At 28.6% G+C, this 18,187-nt stretch overlaps 1 protein-coding gene across 1 annotated transcript in view; it reads left to right on the top strand.

The window, feature by feature from the left end:
• The window catches only part of LOC142329812 (structural maintenance of chromosomes protein 1A-like), a 55,932-nt gene that overhangs the window by 11,742 nt on the left and 26,003 nt on the right, over positions 1 to 18,187 (top strand). The window contains exons 4-11 of the mRNA XM_075374656.1: positions 722 to 870; positions 3,134 to 3,302; positions 6,334 to 6,546; positions 7,489 to 7,740; positions 10,012 to 10,226; positions 11,052 to 11,477; positions 13,537 to 13,705; positions 16,952 to 17,074. Of these exons, the coding sequence (XP_075230771.1) occupies positions 722 to 870; positions 3,134 to 3,302; positions 6,334 to 6,546; positions 7,489 to 7,740; positions 10,012 to 10,226; positions 11,052 to 11,477; positions 13,537 to 13,705; positions 16,952 to 17,074 (1,716 nt within the window). The remainder of the gene's footprint in view (positions 1 to 721; positions 871 to 3,133; positions 3,303 to 6,333; positions 6,547 to 7,488; positions 7,741 to 10,011; positions 10,227 to 11,051; positions 11,478 to 13,536; positions 13,706 to 16,951; positions 17,075 to 18,187) is intronic.

Genomic DNA, 18,187 nt, shown 5'->3' with positions numbered 1-18,187 from the left:
CATCAACAATAAACTTTGCCCAGTTAAAAACACTGTGTTACTGTGGAGCTCCTCATGCAGAAATAACTGTTGAGAGGTGTCTATTATTTGCCATTTGCAAAAAGGGCACACTTGGTTCACTCATGGATATCTGATGAATCAAATCTGATGTTCAAACATGGATATCTGATGGACATATATTGTTTGTGCTCTCTGTTACTGCCAACTAATAGAGTGCCAGAGCCCTGTGGAATGTGTGTGTTATGTGGCATTGCATTGCAAGGTTAAAGTAGGGGCTCACACATGAAATGAGCTAGGGAATAATGAAATGATGCTGTCTGATGTTTAAAATTTCTAAGGGCCGTCCGCTTATATTCAAATATTTGAATTTTAATACAGTATGTTTCAACTAATTATACCACTTGGTGTATTTCAGATGGTAATTGTATTGTATTAATATAGTTTATTAATGTAATATTAATAAATTATGTAACCAAGGGTGACACTTCATTTAGAACACAGGGGAAAAAATAATGATGTAATATAAAGTGTGCAGGAAAAATAAACATAATGCATAATAAAATAAGTAGAATTTGTTCATGGATGTCTTTTTTTTATTTTATTTTATTTTACTTAGTTGACATATTTATTCCAGAAAAATTCCTTTGGTGTTTGTCCTCTTAATAATTCATGTATTCTAAATCATTTTTCTCATTATAATAATTTTTCTTTTTTATTTCAGCCTGTCACTACTCAAAAATATCTTTCAGAATTAGAAGCAATTGGTATTAATGTAAAAGCAAAAAATTTCCTTGTTTTTCAAGGTGCTGTTGAATCTATTGCCATGAAAAATCCAAAAGAGAGAACTGTTCTTTTTGAAGAGATCAGTGGGTATGTATATTTTGTTTTAATTTATTGCTGTATTTATTTGGTTTGGCTTACAAGTTACATACTTCAAATTTTCTATTGTGCAGTTATATATAATGGATACCTATCTGTTAGGAAGTAAAGATATTATTGCAATGTTAAGTTATTTTCTTCCTCTGTGCACCTATTGATGCAGGAACTGCATGGATAATACAGTATCTGTACAGTTTTATAATACAATGCTACCTTAGATAATAAGCAGACAATAAGAATCACTCTGTTCTAGGTAGTTAAACTTTTGAATGATGTCGTTTCTAGTTGTCTTTCCTTTTCAGGCAACCCTTTTGATTACTGTTCTAAAAACTTAGATTATGTTTTTAGTTAGTTGAAATTGGGAATTTAAACAAATTTGTAGTCTACGCAAGATATATGTGAGAATTTTATTAAAACCTAGTTTATAAAAAAAGTTTTTAATTGAAATCATAGTCTTTTGAAATTAACATTTATTTCCTTTATAAAACATTTTTAATACTTACTTCGAACTACAGGGTCAGTCCCTAGTATGAATCATTGTGCTACTTCTGTCTAGTTCTTCATAAAAGTAAACAAACTATAACTGAAAGGCAGTTTAGAATGCAATTTAATGTAGAGAGTTGTAACTGTTCTTTTATTGGTAAAAAAGTTTCATTCTTTTGGCGTAGTTTGGGATGATAAACCTCCTGGAAAACCACGAAATGTGAGAACTCAACATTGTTGTGTACATGTATCAGTCCAACAGAATCCTGGGTGTTCAATTTAAAAACATGGCTCAGACTTTAAGTTATCAGAGGCAGAGTTTTGTAGTATGTTTCATGATTTGAGATTGTCACCGTACAAGAATTGAGTCATAATAGAAATAATCATCATGACTTTTTCAGTTGAAAGATGTGATTCTGGATATTTGTATAGATTTTTTATGAGTAATGAAATTCATTTTTATGTTAATGGAGACAAATGAAGGGAACATTGATTCTGGGTTACAAACAACCCTCAGCAAACCCATCAAAAATTGCTCTTTTTAGCCAAGGGCACAGTACGATTTGTGATTTCAACATTTAAATTCAAGGTCTATAGTTTTTTAGAGATGGATAAGGATGAGCAATAACTGTTACAGCCAATCCTTTATGTGAATCTTATTTTTTTATTGTTTATTTTAGGTGGTCTGTTTCCAGCTTGTCTTACTCCTATTTGTGATATTTCATGAACGGCTTGCTCTTGGGTAATGATTTTTTTCTCTTGGGATATCTCAAAAGTAAGAGTTTTTTCTTCAGACCCAATAAATTCTGTCTTTTAATTAAACCGACATAGGTTGAATTGAAAGAGAGAAATCACAACTTGTGGGATTTTCTATTGAAGTGCACATTTCAATAATTCACAACGAACAAAGTAGAAAAATCGCAGTCCGCACACTATGACACTTAATGTGTACTGAGTATAGAAACATTTTGACGCCAAGATGGCGGCTCTATCTCCATCCATCTCCACGCTAGGCACAAACGTAAGTTACTCTCTGGATCGTCTTCGTAAATATATAAATAATATACTAAATGAACTGGTGCAATTCAGATACCAAACAATTTTCAACCAAAGTCTTTTACATATTTTTTTGCCCAATTAAAATACCAAGATAATTTTTTTTCTTAAGGTGTCTTTCATTGTAATAGTTTTTTTTTTTTTAATAATTATGACATTTCATTAACATTTTTAATACTTTTTGAATTGAATGTTTTGTTTTGTTTTGTTGTAATATGAGATTGCAATTCTGGTAAAATAGTACTTTACTAAAAATGTCTGCATACTTGAAAGAAATTGAAAAAAAAAAATTTAATTTCATCTAGATGAGCTTCTGTACTCATTGTCGATGATATTAGCAGTAAATATTTGTGGATGATATTTCTCTATACTTACCGTGCAAATGAAGTTATTTACTACTGATGATGTACCCTGCTAGTAGGTAAAATATCAGTAAACTATCTTGATGTATTGTCTTTTCTCACCCAATGTTATATAATTTTCTCATCGGAGACGATTTCAAGTGAAAAAACAAATGTAATCAGCTAATGCATAATTGGGATCAGCTGGTTTTTGTAGGCATTACGGAGTTCATCTAATATTAATTTGGAGTGATGGACATGGTAAGTATATATATATATATATATATATATATATATGTATGTTTGTAATATTTTATTTTGCTATGTTGGTTGTGCTTATTAAATAAATGTTATCATTTTATTCTCTGAATTAGGTCTGGTGCTTTAAAAGAAGAATATGATAGATTGAAAGCAGAAAAGTTAAAAGCTGAAGAGGACACTAATTATTCATATTTGAAGAAACGTGGAGTTGTTGCTGAAAGAAAAGAAGCTAAACAAGAGAAAGAAGAAGCTGAAAAGTATCAAAGGCTTAAAGATGATTTAGTTAGTATTTATAACCTTATTAATCAAATTTTCTTTTTTTTTACATTTTGAAGTAAATTATTCCTTCGTGACTTTAATTATCAATAAAAATATGTTAATATTATTGGTCAAAAACTTACAAAGATCTTAGTTGTGAGTATATTTTTGTTATAATAATGAACAATTTGGGTCAGTAAAATGCATATACAAAGCTAGAATTAAATTATTATTGTAAAAAAATTATAATTTTAAAAGAAATGTAATTTGTTCATTATATTATGACATAATGGACTGCCTGCTTTTGACTGAAGTCAGAAAGAAGTTTTTTAAAAAACTGTTTTTAGTTAGAGATTAAATTCTCTAAGAATTAAGAAACTAGAGAATTAAGTTCCTTTTTGTGTGTTGTGAATATATCTGGAAATTTAGGTATGATTTACTTCAGAAATTCAACTATTGATTATTTCATTATTCACCTATTTAATTGTAGTGTTAGTTTCTTGATTTGTATTAAAATAAATTCACAATTTATTTTATTTTTAAAATAGTATAAAATAAATACGGAATTTAGTTGTGTTTTTATATACCCACAATTGTTAATTATTTTTTTTATTGTTTAATTTTGATTATTCTCTATTTTCATGATTCTTTTTAAGTGTTTTTTTACTTACATCGCCAAACAAAAATATTTTGACAACTGTCGTTCTTAATTTAAAATTTTTTATTTTATTTATTATTTTTAACCATGAGTTACAGTCTGTTTTTCGCTTAATTAAATTTTCATTTTTACAAAACTTATTTAAATGTTACCACTTATGTAGTACAGTGATGTGTAAGAAGTTTCATAAATAATTTTTCAACAGATATTCTCTATTCAATTTTTTTTTTTTTGAGATTGTGGGCATCTTATTTATGGACATTAGCCCTTGTCTCAAACGAAAAAGAAAAACCTTTTCCATCCTAATAACAAAAACTAGCAACGTGGTCAGAAGACTATTCTTGTCAGACAGACCATCCAGAAATAGACTTGTTATAGGACTTAAAACCCTAAAAGATTGTACGATGACAAGGGTGTATAGAGCCCTTGCCACTTAAACACATACATCCATTTCTTAAGAGATGTCATACCTGTCAAAACCGGTGTAATAATCCCTCATTTCTTAAAAAAACATCCTTAATGAAAATTCATCAAAAAAATTTATAAAACTAACCACATCCATTTTATCTATCACTGTTAAGCCATCCTTTTTTCCTTCTTTCTCCATTCTCCTGACAGCCTTCACCTCCGATTCTAGGATGTCTGAAGCATCAGAGATGGAGTCTTCTGATCCATCTTTGCAATAAACCATGGAGGATCCCTTGCTTGCTATTGGCATCTGTTGATACCCTCCCAGATTGTGCGGTAAGGATTAGAGTCTAGGCTTGATGTACTTTTCGCTAAAGTGTTTGGGATGACTACAGTGCTGACTCTCTCTTTTAGAGGCCTCTATGCTTTTGAGGATCTGTTGTTGTTTGTCAAACACACTCTTTTTTTAATACATCATTATCTGTTCCTTCTTGAATCACTGAATGGGGATTTTTTCAAACTGTACTTAACCACTTTGGTTTCATTTTCTTTCACCTTATTCTTCAGCAAAGAAGAATTTTGTTTGGTCACATTTGCTCTCATCTTTACCATTTTGGGTTATCTTCTCTGGCTGGTCATTTATTAAATTTCTCAATAATATGCTCAACCATACTGGCTAATGCTGGAGAGTTAGATCTGTAATTACATCTTTTGGTTTGATTGAAAGAGGTTGCAGGAGCTGCAGCAACCTGTATGTAGAACTTTATCTTCATGATCTACTTAGTGCAATTTTCCTTTTGTTTCAAAGTAGTTGACCTTTTGAATGATGATGTACCTCTTGAATTGCTATTTCTTCCTTGTTCCACAATTTTGCTAGGTGATGGCCATGAAAGTTTATACAAACGGGTGGATTTCTATACGGATCATTTGGATGCAGGGGCTCACTGCAAGCTCAGATATGTTGCCTTGTAAAATGTGGCACTGTATGTTCAAATCATTGACATCCAATGCACCATAATGGAGTTGGGATAAAAGGATGTATATCCAGTTTATAGAATTCAGCCTTTATTTTCTATGTACTCTTCAGTTTGTTTGAAGATCAGGATATTTGACATTGAGGGTATAACTTTTCCATTGTGTGTTTAATCATCAGCTTGCAACAACTAATTGTTTATGAATTCTTAACACAATTTCCTCCTCTGTGCAATTCAGCAAGTCCTAGAAGACTACTACACCCTTTGACGTACTTAATGTCCAATACTCCAATTTTCTTCACCTTTAGTAAGTGACAGTTGTAAATCGTTGACGGTTTCAGTAAACAGTCTAACTGCAGCCTTTCAAATCTCTTTTACTAGTCCTTCAGCAGCTTCAATGGACTATCTTGCCAAAATCTCCTTTCCTTTTGATAACCAAATATTTTGGTACTGCTGTGCTGGTTTTTGGTCAAAATTTGGTTCAATCCATCTTTTGCACTTTTGTAAACTCTACGCTTTTTTCTTTGCTTTGTTAATAAAGACAAAAGCTCTCCTGGATGATGGTTTTCATGTGGACCCTCTACCACAGAATATGTAAAAGTAGAAGTTTCCATGCATGAAAAGATGCCAGTCAACATGTCACAAGGTGTAGGCGGACAGGCAGTTGGGCTAGTCACAGATGATTGATCCTGCCTGGGTTTTCCCAGTCTGCTGCCTCCCTCAGATTTAACCCAAACTGGGGAGTCAGGTACTGCCTGAGCTGCTATACAGATATTGCAGGGCTCGCTTGTAGCAGTAAGGGCTCTGATACCCTTACTATGAGACAATCTCTGCCAAGAGCCAAAGTGACTGACTCAAAAAAAGGAATTGCTATTATTTTTATTGTTGACATTGGAGGTGGTGATGTTGTTAGTGTTGATGCTATTTTTATTGTTATTATTATTTTTATCTTTATGTTACTGTGTATAAAATGTTATTTTCTTTGTATAAGTTTTTTTTTTAAATTTTGTTAAAGGTTGAAAAAGAAATTGAATACCAGTTATTCAGATTATACTACAATGAAAATGATATTAAACATTATGAAAATGAAGTGGAGAGAAAAAAGAGAGATGTAGAAAAAGTTGAGAAGAAAAAAGAAAAAGCAGAAGAAGTATTAAAAGAGAAGAAAAAGGAACAAGGAAAAATAAATAGAGAATTAGCTAAAATTGAACAAGAAATACGAGAAATTGTAATTACAATAATTAGTTTATTTATGGATGTTCTTGGTTCATTAAAGTTAAAAATAATTAGTTTGTGATAATGAGTTATTTTAAGCGATACTTAACTGTTGGATGATGAATTCTGCTAGAATAAATCATCCGATTTATTAGAAACAAGCAAGGATACAGTGCTAAGTGAAATTACAACCTTTGCTACAATTTTGAATATAGTATAGAATATAAACCATAGGTTCACACATCATTTAAAGATCCACTTATTTTAAAAACCAGTGTAAAATTCGACATTTTGAATGCAAATATATTATTGTATTCTCTGCCATTTTTTATATTTACTGATGCTGAATCCAACTGCATAATTGCTTTATTCTCATTTCTTTATTGCTTATAGAGCAAAAATGTACTTTGATTTGTGTTTTGATGATAAAGATTACATGCATGTACTGTGTTGGTAGTAAAAACTATATAAAATTTAGTTAAACAGAATAAATTTAGTTTTTATTTTAACTTTGATTTCTTGTGTAAATTGATCAATAACTTGCTTGTTTATTTTGTGCTTTTTATCCCAAAAAAAACTATTTAAAAAAGGTACTTTTGACCTATTAAAAAATTTAAGAATTTAAAAACATTGTAAACAGTAAAAAATTAAACACACTCATCCTGAAAATCTCTTCTGGTAACCCAAAATAAAAAAAATCACAATGTTAGGTTTACTTAATGGGAATTTAAAAATTTTTCTTGGTGTGGATTTTAAAAGAGTAATTCTTCCAGGCCAATGCCTGGAAGAATTCATGAGTAAATTGGTTAAAATAAATTTTTCTACTTTTCATCACAGGCATATTTCAGACTGTCATATAACTTAAGTTGATTTTGACTATATTTTTATTATTTTTTGTAAATATAATTGAATCTGCTTTTGAATTAATTTTATTTCTATTAAATTTTGTTTTTAGGATGCTGAAATTAACAAAAAGAGACCTTCATTTATTAAGGCAAAAGAACGTGTTGATCATATTCAGAAAAAATTAAACACTGCTAAAAAATCGTTAGCTGAAGTTAGAGTTGCTAATGAAGCTCATGAAAAGGATATTCAGGAATTACAAAATGAGTTGTCTGAAGTGGAGGCTAAACGTCAACAATATGAAGAAATGGTTGCTGGTGAATCACAGTCTCAAGGTCGTGATGTTCATTTGGAAGATGCTCAGGTTATTTGAATTTTTTAAAATTAAAAATATAATCTTGCAATTTTTTTTTCTTTTCTGAATTTAATGGATTAATCTTATATTAAACAAATAGTAATGTCTTTATAAAATTATAATCTGTGGAAAAAAAAGATAGTTTTTTCAAGTGATAACTGGATATCAAATTATAACTTGATAGTACTCCTGGCTCAAGGACTGTTGTGAAGGTGCTAAACCAACAGAATAAAATTATAAAAAGAGAAAGCTATAAAAAATACAAACTTAGAGAATTAAGAAGACACCTCCACCATCTTTATCTATTATTAATAAGAATTAAAAGTTTGTTATAGTTCCAAGTAATTAAATTCTTTAACTAACTAGTTTATATAATATCAGGCTTGCCTGCAATAATTACTTATATGTATCCCTCTTGCCATTCAAATATTTTCTTTTGTTTCACAAAATTTTTCTTCTTAATTTCTTTTGAGTAGAACATGTAGTAGTAAAATACAGAATGTACTCCTCTTTATTATGCATAGAACATCTTTTGGAACCTACAACATGAATATTTATTTAAATAAATTAGTTCCAACTTGGACTTCATGAACTGATTTATCATAATCGCACTTTCTGTAGGTGAAATGTGTGAAGTCCCTTATTCCTTACACTATACATTATGCTGACTTCTAAGACTTTATTTTAATAATATTAATATTAAAAGACAATTTATTCTATATCGTATTCATTTTCATATCACCTGGCAGAATATCTCATAGGAATATCAAATTACATACTTAAAGAACTCCACTCGATATACAAAAATAATTTTTATCTTAGCACATTTAATAAAAATGTAAGATATCTAGTTTGCTGTAAAGAATAACATTTTATAAATTTCAAATGTCTTTTAACAGCATGTAGAAATATAGCAAAAACCCAATCTCAGAAAACTTAGGGCTTGCCTAACTTGGCTGTTATGTGATGTAATAAAATAATGTAATTAGATTTTTTTCTTTAATTAAAAAAAGTTCATTAAGAAAGATAAAATTTAAAAAAATAAATGTTGACAGTGGCACAAAAAGATGTCATTTTTTGTGAATTTGTTTGCTGAACCTAATTAATTTAAGGGGTGTAGAATATTATTAATTTGATATTTTTTTTGGATTCTTTTTTCCAAATTACAACTTCATGTTACATTTAATTGCAATAAAAAAATACGTAAATGATAAGTGCATATATACTTCAGGTATATAGTGAGTGTAAAAACAGAAAACAAATTAGAAAAATTTACAGAATATATTTACTTATGAGTAAAGCTATACTATAAAGTTGTACTTATATGAGTAGTATGTGTAATGAATGAGAAAATATATTACCCAAAATAACTTTTCTCCAAGGACAAAAGTAGAAATATGAAGATTCAAGTAAGTATACAGAGAATTAAAAACTTGTTAGTGTCAAGGAATGATTGAAATGGAAGGACAGTCTACAAATACAAGAAGTACTAGAAATTCTTAAAATGTATTAGGTAATTAGGCTGTAGGTAGAATGGGAGGATCAATTGGGGAATAATTATAGTGCAGGTGGGAGGAGGGAAAAGTTTAATTTGAGATGAGGACAGCTTTCATCACTTTCTTTATTTCTATTCTAAAATATATTTTAGGCTCTTGGCTAACTACTACAAGAGGTGTAAGTAGAATATGAATAATAGAGGAAATTTTAAAGAAGAAATACAAATAGAGATAAAATAAGGAATGCTGCCCTACGACAAGATCTATGATACAGAAGAGAATGAAGTATTTAGAGAATGCTTTTGTTACTGTTCTGAAAAGTAGTAGACTGATGATTGGAAGTTGGTAGTGATAGTGGACCTGGTTCCTTTCGATTCTATGTTCTTGCTTTGTTAGAGACTGTATGTATCAATTATAAACAGTACTGGATTAAGCCTCTACCACATCCTAAAAATTTTAATTTGTAGACTCATTTTTATAATTTGCAGACGACTTCAAACAAAAATTTCAGGGTAGTCAGGAAATTCCCTTTTTGGTATCAGAAAAAATGAAAAAGACCACCTTCTCATATGTTTATTTTATTTTTTTTAATGTTAAAGACATTTATTATTTTTTTTAAAGAAAAAATACATTATACTAACCTCCAAGGGGGCCATGACCTTCCTTCAGATCCACTAGTAACAATAATAGAATTTATATTGTAATCTGTATTTATTTTATATTTATGTTTCTATTTATTTTATTTTTCTGATAAAAAACAAAAAAAAAAAAAAAAAAAAAATAGGTAACTGAATATAATAGATTGAAGATTGAAGCACAGAAGCAATCAGCTAGATATCTTCAAGAATTAGATTCCATCAATCGAGAACAGAAAGCTGAGCAGGATAAATTGGATAATGAAGCCCGTATACGTTCTGATCTTGAAAATAAAATTAAACAGAAATGTCATGAAAAAGAAGAAGCGCAAAAGAGAGTTGATAAACTAATTGAACATATCAGGTAATCTTTAATGATTAAATTGTATAGCCAAAATATTTTTTTTTTTTGGCTAGATCATGTTTAAACAAAATTTTAAAGTTTTTCTATTGGTATACTGTTTCAAAACTGAATAGAACCTGTTCACAGTTTAGAATGGGTTTAGGCTAATTTTTTTCTGATGCAGTAGCATTAATTAAAATCCAGAGATCAGAGAATACTGACAGTATTGTTTCAAATCCAAAAGTAATTATATATATTTTTCCTTGAAATTTTGTCATATCTGTAATACTGTATTTTATTGTTAAAAAATTTTCACATTACTGCTATACAATTTTGTATAAGTATCCTTCATGCTGAAATGTTTTTCCATTTTTTAGATTAAATAGCCGTATAGTAAATGTATATAATACTTTTTTGCGAAAAAATGGATATATAGATGTATAATTAATTTTATATAACAATAGTAGTTATATAATGTTAGTGAAAGTAATAATAAATATTGACAAACATTTTTCTACTCAGTGTATTGGTCACGCATGCAACCTGTTAAATGTATGGATTTCATTGTGATTCTTGGTTACAATGGTATTTTTTTTTTTTAATAGTTCATGCAGTAATTTATAATTTTAGTCTGACTTTTGTGAGGTATAATAAAATGAAACAAAAATTAGATGGAAGTTTCTTTTGTCTCTTTTCATTGATGGTTTTGTTTTAAGCTTTCATCTTTTGTCAAATTTTCTTTTACAAAGCCATCACTATCTCATAATTCTTGTTGAGGAATCGTTGATTTTCAATCTAGGCTTGCCGTTAAATTAAGCTAACAGCATTGGGTTTGTCTTCTTTCAGAACGAGTGAACAGGCTTTGGAAGAACAAAAAAGATTGAGAGCAGAGTTACAATCAGATGTTGGAACATCTAAAGAACGTGTTCAAGAATTACAACAAGAACTAGAAAGTGTTATGGAGCAGCTGGGTGATGCTAAAGTTGACAAACATGAGGATGGTCGACGTAAAAAGAAACAGGAAATTGTTGAAAATTTTAAACGTAATTTTCCTGGTGTTTATGATAGAATGATAAATATGTGTCAGCCAATACATAAAAGATTTAATGTTGCTATCACAAAAGTATTGGGTAAATATATGGAAGCTATTGTAGTTGATACTGAACGTACTGCACGGTTATGTATTCAGTATTTGAAGGAACATATGCTTGATCCAGAGACATTCCTGCCCATAAATTATATACAGACAAAACCACTTAAAGAAAGATTAAGGTATGTTATTTATTTAATAGATTATCAATCATAGATTATTAGATTTTATCATATTTTTAATTTTAGCAAAACATTTCTGCTTTTTCTTCTATTGCATTGTTAGACAGTTGTCGATTCAAAGTTGTACAGATAATGAACTTTTTCTGCTAAAGAATTTTTGTATTCTAAAGAATATTGAGTTACCACAATTTAAAAAGAAAAACACCCTGTTGGTTTTGATTTATTATATCTAATGTTCATTTTTCTCAAGTTTATCGTTTCTTCTGCTGCAATGTTTTCCTTATTTTTAATTAACAAAGTTAAAACCATGAACTAAGCAATTTTATTAACTGTATCAACTGAATCCAGGTTGTTTCTATAAATTGAACCTTCTTTCTGTTTTTATTAGAAATTATTACATTTTGAAATTGCAATTTCTGAAGTTTGCCATTCATCACGCTATCCCACCATGGGAATAAGAAAAAGTGTGTTACCAACAGTAAATAAGTGATTTTTTTTAAAAACCTATAATCCTGACAATTGTATAGATAATTTTGGATGCCTGGATTTTTGCATTTTTTGATGTTTTGAGGTCCCAGAGTCCAAAAATGCAAAAAATGTATTGTATGTTAACATCATTTTGCTCAACATATTTGGAACTGGTGAAAATATAATGATGAAATGTAGTACACTGATTATCTGGCATCTATGCTATTATAGAAGGAGAGGTGTAGTTCCTTGCATGGTGTGGATAAATATAGCCAGTAAAGTTTTACAACTACTTTGTTGGCATCTCTTTTTTAATCTTAAGTATTTATGAAATATTTTCTGTTATTATAAAGATATTATTTAATCATGTTCTGTTTAATAATTGTGATCTTATCAAAGGCTAGTCCATTCATCTATGTGAGCAAATGTTGCAGTTCAGCTATTAAAACTTTTTTAAAAGTACTAGACAAATTTTTAAAATAAATTAATTTGCTATTTTAAAAAAATTATTGAATTTGTTTTTACTTTGCCAGCAAATACAGCTAGAATAGCTACATTAAAGTATGGTGATCATGTCAAAAATGGGGTATTGGATATTTGCAAATCTTTAGGTATTATGGTCCAACTAATTATCTAATAAAAAAAACATATGTTTTTAAGTGTGTTAAACTGCTTTTGACCTTATATTTCAGAAGTGACTAAACTGATTTTCTTCAAATTTGTCTCAAATATTTGTATGTATGGGGCATTCATTTTTATAAATTTTTAAACAAAATTTGTTAAGGGGATGGAGGGTAGATATTGCAAAAAACCAATTTCGATTTTCTTCAGAGACATTTTTGAAAAAACTATTCAAGCAAATTTGTTATCTACAATACATATGTAAGTAATCAAAATTTAAATTAACCCCAGTCTCTTAAAATTAGAATATATATTTTTAGTGCTTTTGCTCTATCTCCCTTCAGTTTAAATATTTAAAAAAAAGTTTGAAAGTTTATACTTCATTTATAGACCTATCAAAAAATTATAGACCTGGACCTAAATGCAGAAAATTTTTTTGAAAATTGTTTTTCTTATTTTAGCCTTTATTGAGGGGGTTGTTTGATTTAGAGAAAGCTTTACTTAAGCAAATTTATTAAGTTTAACTAGGATATGAACATTTTTAGAAAAATGTTTCTAAAAATTTATTCCCCACCCTCTAAAAATATACAGTCTGTTTTTTGGCTCTTTTAATTTTTATTATTAAAAACGTTTTTTGTATTTTTTTCCATCACTTAGGACTATTAAAATTAAAGTAGGTTTGACATTCTATTACATTCTGGATCCAAAATGAGAAGCAATTTTGTTTATTTTCATAAAAGTTATACTTGACTGGCTTAGCTGGGAAAGCCATGCGTTACTTTGCCACCTTTTTATAAGCTATATTTTCCATTTAAAAAAAAATATTAAATTTATTTCTTTATATGTACTATTGTACAAATTTGAGTTTAATGTAATGCAATTTTATTGTATTTTATTGGTGAATGATTATTAATTTGATATGTATAACAAAGATAGGAGTGATTATTACTTAATGATTTTTTTTTTTCAGGAATATCAAAGAACCAAAAAATGTTAAGTTGTTATACGATGTGTTGAACTATAGTCCACAGGAAATTAAACGGGTTGTTCTTTTTGCTACAAATAATGCTTTAGTTTGTGATACACCTGAAGATGCAATGAAAGTTGCTTATGAAATTGATGGACAGAATCGATATGATGTAAGTTAATTTAACATTTTATATTTTGGAGATAATAACTGGTAGATGTAGCGTATTTTGAATATTTTTAGTGCTTCTTGTTCAGAATTATTTTATTTTTTGTATTGTTTTGATCATAGTGTTAATAATTATTTTTTGTTAACTGTACTAGTGTTTGTGATGTAATTATTCCGTGTTAGATGTATTAAGTTAAATTTCAAATTAAATTAAAAGTTCTTCAAAAATATTGAGGTATAAGTGAACTTAGATTTAAACTTTTATTTGTTGCACTTCTTTATTGTCAATAGAGTAAGTTTAATTAACATACTTTTGCAGCAAATGCCAGTTTTAGTATTGGGTGATATATATTACTTTAAAAGATATTTAAATTATTATTAAACAAATAATAATAATATTAGACTTAAATATATATTTATTTGAAAAAGAATTAACAAATTATTTATGAGGGGTGAATAATAAATTTGTATTCTTAATTTACTGGTTCAGTAATCTACATACTGCCAACTCCTGATTATCTGCGATAATAACCGAGAAGAGGATCACAGATAATCCAAAATCATAGCAAATTGACAGTTGATCCAAAAATAATATTAATAAAATAATGTGTTAAAATGCTTCATACTTCAGTACAATATTTATATGCACTGTTATAGTAAGGTATAATGGTAAATAATAAAATAAAATACAGTATACTAAACTACACTATTCGTAAAACTACTACCACATACTACCTGATAAAAGCTGCAGCTCTATGAACGCAATAATAAGGTTATAGTTTTTCAAATGATAGCTTTGTTGAAAACTTTTTTTGTAATTTATGTAGGTCATAATATACATATCATTAGTATTTTTTCCTTCTAAAAGAAGATTTGTGCTTAAAAATCTAGAATGGTATCAGAAAAAAAATTCAGATTATATTTTAAAAACCAGGTCCAACTACTCAAAAACTAACATTATAAACTTGTTGATGTTACAGACTTCTCCTCTAAGGATAAAGAAAAATTTAATATAATTTATATAATATTATACATTATCATCTAATATTCTGTAAAGTTATGTATTATACAATATACAAAATTGATTTTATCAGTACTACCAGTTAAACAAGAAACAACATTGTTTCAAAATTGTAGATTATTGGTATAAGATATATATATCTTAGAAGAAACTTTATAATTGCGTACAAACCATTAATTTGGACTTTAGCTAGTACATGATCTGGTCTTATTATATGGAATTTGTAATCATTCTATCAATAAACAATAAAAGAACTATAAAATTAGCTTTATTTTGTAGGAAAATTATTATTACATCATAATACACTGGCATAATTATTTAAAAGCAATATTTTTGAATGCTATTACATATCTGAAAATAATTTTATAATGGATTTTCTGAAATTCATTCAGTTACATCTTGCAAATATCTCTATTGCTTTACATCTGGCTAATTTTATTTAGCATAAGAATAAGAAATTTTGTTTTAAATTTTGATTAAACAGTCAAATAAAAAAAAACACTGAATAATCTTTTTTGTTTTAACAAAATGTTTTAAGTAATAGATTGGGTATTTTTTTACCAAATTTTAAATAATAGATTGCATACGTTATTGTTTCCTTTCAATAAATTTATCAAAAATATTTTCAGCTTCTAGAATAGAAAACATAGGCATCCTATGTTTTCTCAAAGGATTCTAAAGGATTCTCTCCTGAAATTCAAAATATGTTATGGATAATACTATGATTTCTCCTAGTATTTTGTTACATCTACTTTTTAATTATAATTAATGATTTAGTAACTCAGTTCATTTTTCATGCTCATTCAAAATTATGAATTTGATGTTTTACATTGAATGAGAATTTTGTTATAAATAAAGATATTCCAAACTTGACTTCTGATTGGATAAAAAAAGTAGAGTTAAAGATTTATTATATAGTGTATAAGTTACCAGCTGGCTATCTTTCTCCAAGTAACTACCATCCTCATTGTTACTCGCCTTACTATAAGACTCATTGTCACTTGTTTTACTATAACATCAACTTTTGCTGAATGTCATTATAGAACTTTATTGCCACGGCGCTCAACTAATTACTAACCTCAACCCATTGAAAAGGTGGTAATCATCAAGCGCAGATCAATTTGCTAGGGGATAATTGAACATTTTTCACCCAAACTACTCAAGTGAAGCCTTTCCACAACTTAGAGTGGAGACATACACCATTTTGTTCTGGATTAATTTTAACAGTAAACAAAATACTTATAATATTGCGGTCCCTGGTTCCATGAATATCATCACTAAAATTTGCAGAATAACTAATCTTCATTTCATGGTTTAATGTTGGCTACTTTGAATTTTTTTGATTTGTTAATTGTGCTCAAATTTTTGAATTTCTTGTGCCAATATCTTACAAAACTCTTGTTTCAGCATTGCCTTAAAATTGACAAGGCCATTTTGATGAATTTTTGTAATGTTTCTGCCTCTAAAAATCATTCATGTCATGCCCTTCTTATTTAATAGAAGCAATAACAAGAATTTTCACATTTTATTATTACCTTGAATGCTTCATTTAGTCAACACTAAACAATGAATGGATAGCATATAGGCATGTAATTCGATTATAGATGGATAGTGGCTATCAATGTCCTGTGTTGCTCCAGCAGCTGATCTATTTTTAGCAACCTGTTAATTTTGAAATAGATTTTATTAGCAATTAAGTTACTAGTTTTATTAATTAGCTACTTAAGTGTTTAAAATTTCACATTGTGGTTAACTGTAGTAATATTCCTACTTTGTACTGTCTGTGGTATTACTGAAATAAGACAGGAATCCAGTCCGTTTAAACTAAAAGGAAGTATACTCAAGAGCTAGAAGTTGAATGGCATCACCAGTGACCACTACTAACTTACCTATTATTAGGGCTGTGTCCATCAGTACCGTATCTATTTCTTATACTTACTTTCTTGTGAAATATATTATTTTCTTTTTAAATAGATTTAGTAATTTACTAATCAAGTTCTAATAATAGTGTTAAAATTTTCCTCTCATTAGTGGATTACGTAGAAACTTTTTTAAATGCTTTGCTTTTTCTGCTTTAAGTTAGTAGGGTTTCATATATTTTATTTTTATGAAATTCTTTGATTGTATTTAATATTTGCGTGTTATTCAGATTATTATGCATGTGTTTGAATAAGCTTAATTTATTTTTGTTTTAGTGAAATTATAAGTAAAAAAAAATTCTTGTTACAGGCTGTAGCATTAGATGGTACATTTTATCAGAAATCTGGAATTATGTCCGGTGGTAGTTTAGATTTAGCAAAGAAAGCTAAACGTTGGGATGAAAAACAAATGTCACAATTAAAAGCAACCAAAGTAAGTCATGCCACATTAATAATTCATTTATGATACAGTAAGATCTCTTAGAATTTTACACATATGATGTACGACGGCGGTTCAGAAAGTAACCTCTTTGACTATAAATACTGTAAGGGGAATGATAAAAAATGTCCTATTGAAATTGATTCAGAAGTTCTTGAATTTTTCGAGCACTTTGATGATGAGCATTGTCATGCAAAAAACAACACCGGATGACAGTATACAGCGACCTTTGTTCTGAATGGCTCACCTAAGTTTCTTCAAGTCAGATGAAGAAATGGCTGACATCAAAGCACTTCGATGACGATGACGAACTTCAAAATGCCATAAAAGGTTGGCTAGTTAACCAGACGGCTAAATTTTATGAAGAAGGTATTTGTAAATTAGTGAAGCGCTATGATAAATGCTGCTTGAATGTACATGGCGTTATGTTGAGAAATAGTTAAAAGCTCTAGTTTTAAGTTGTATGCAATGAAATATTTTTATCTACGCAGGTTTTATTATTTATAGCCAAATGGAGGTTACTTACCGAACCACCCTTGTATATGATTTGTAACCATACTTGTGTGTAAAAACTGAGAAGAGTATTAGTTACTTCACTTAGTTGTAACTTAATATCACAACTCATATTTTTCATTCTTTTCCTGATAAGTCATGAAGCCAGTTAATACTATTCACATTTTTATTTGTGAAATGAAGTCATAAGTTTAGACTGCACATCTTTTTAAGACATAAAAGTTTATGCAAAATAGCTATTTCAGAATTAAAAGAAACATTTTATAGTATACCTGGGAATAGAAACTGTCTGATGAAGACTTAATTAAATGGGTAAGAAAACTCACTACTAATACTGGATATGAAATTTTAAATAAGAAACATATCATCTTTTTATCAAAATTGAGACAAATTTATTGAAAAAAAAACTACAGAGGAAGTGTGAATTTTGATCTGGAATTGATGTAAATATAAAATATATGAAATACTCATAAAATGCATTGAATGGTAAGAGAGAAAAAAACTGGATTGATGAAGTTATTGTTTTGAAAAATTTGCTAATCTGTCACAAAAAAAGAGAAATAACTCATTAATTAAAAGAAAATATTGCTTTAT

This window comes from Lycorma delicatula, chromosome 9 (genome assembly GCF_047948215.1).
Source record: "Lycorma delicatula isolate Av1 chromosome 9, ASM4794821v1, whole genome shotgun sequence".
Taxonomy (NCBI): Eukaryota; Metazoa; Arthropoda; class Insecta; order Hemiptera; family Fulgoridae; genus Lycorma; species Lycorma delicatula.
The sequence above is the reverse complement of the archived record's forward strand: the minus strand, read 5'-3'. Positions and strand labels throughout refer to the sequence as shown.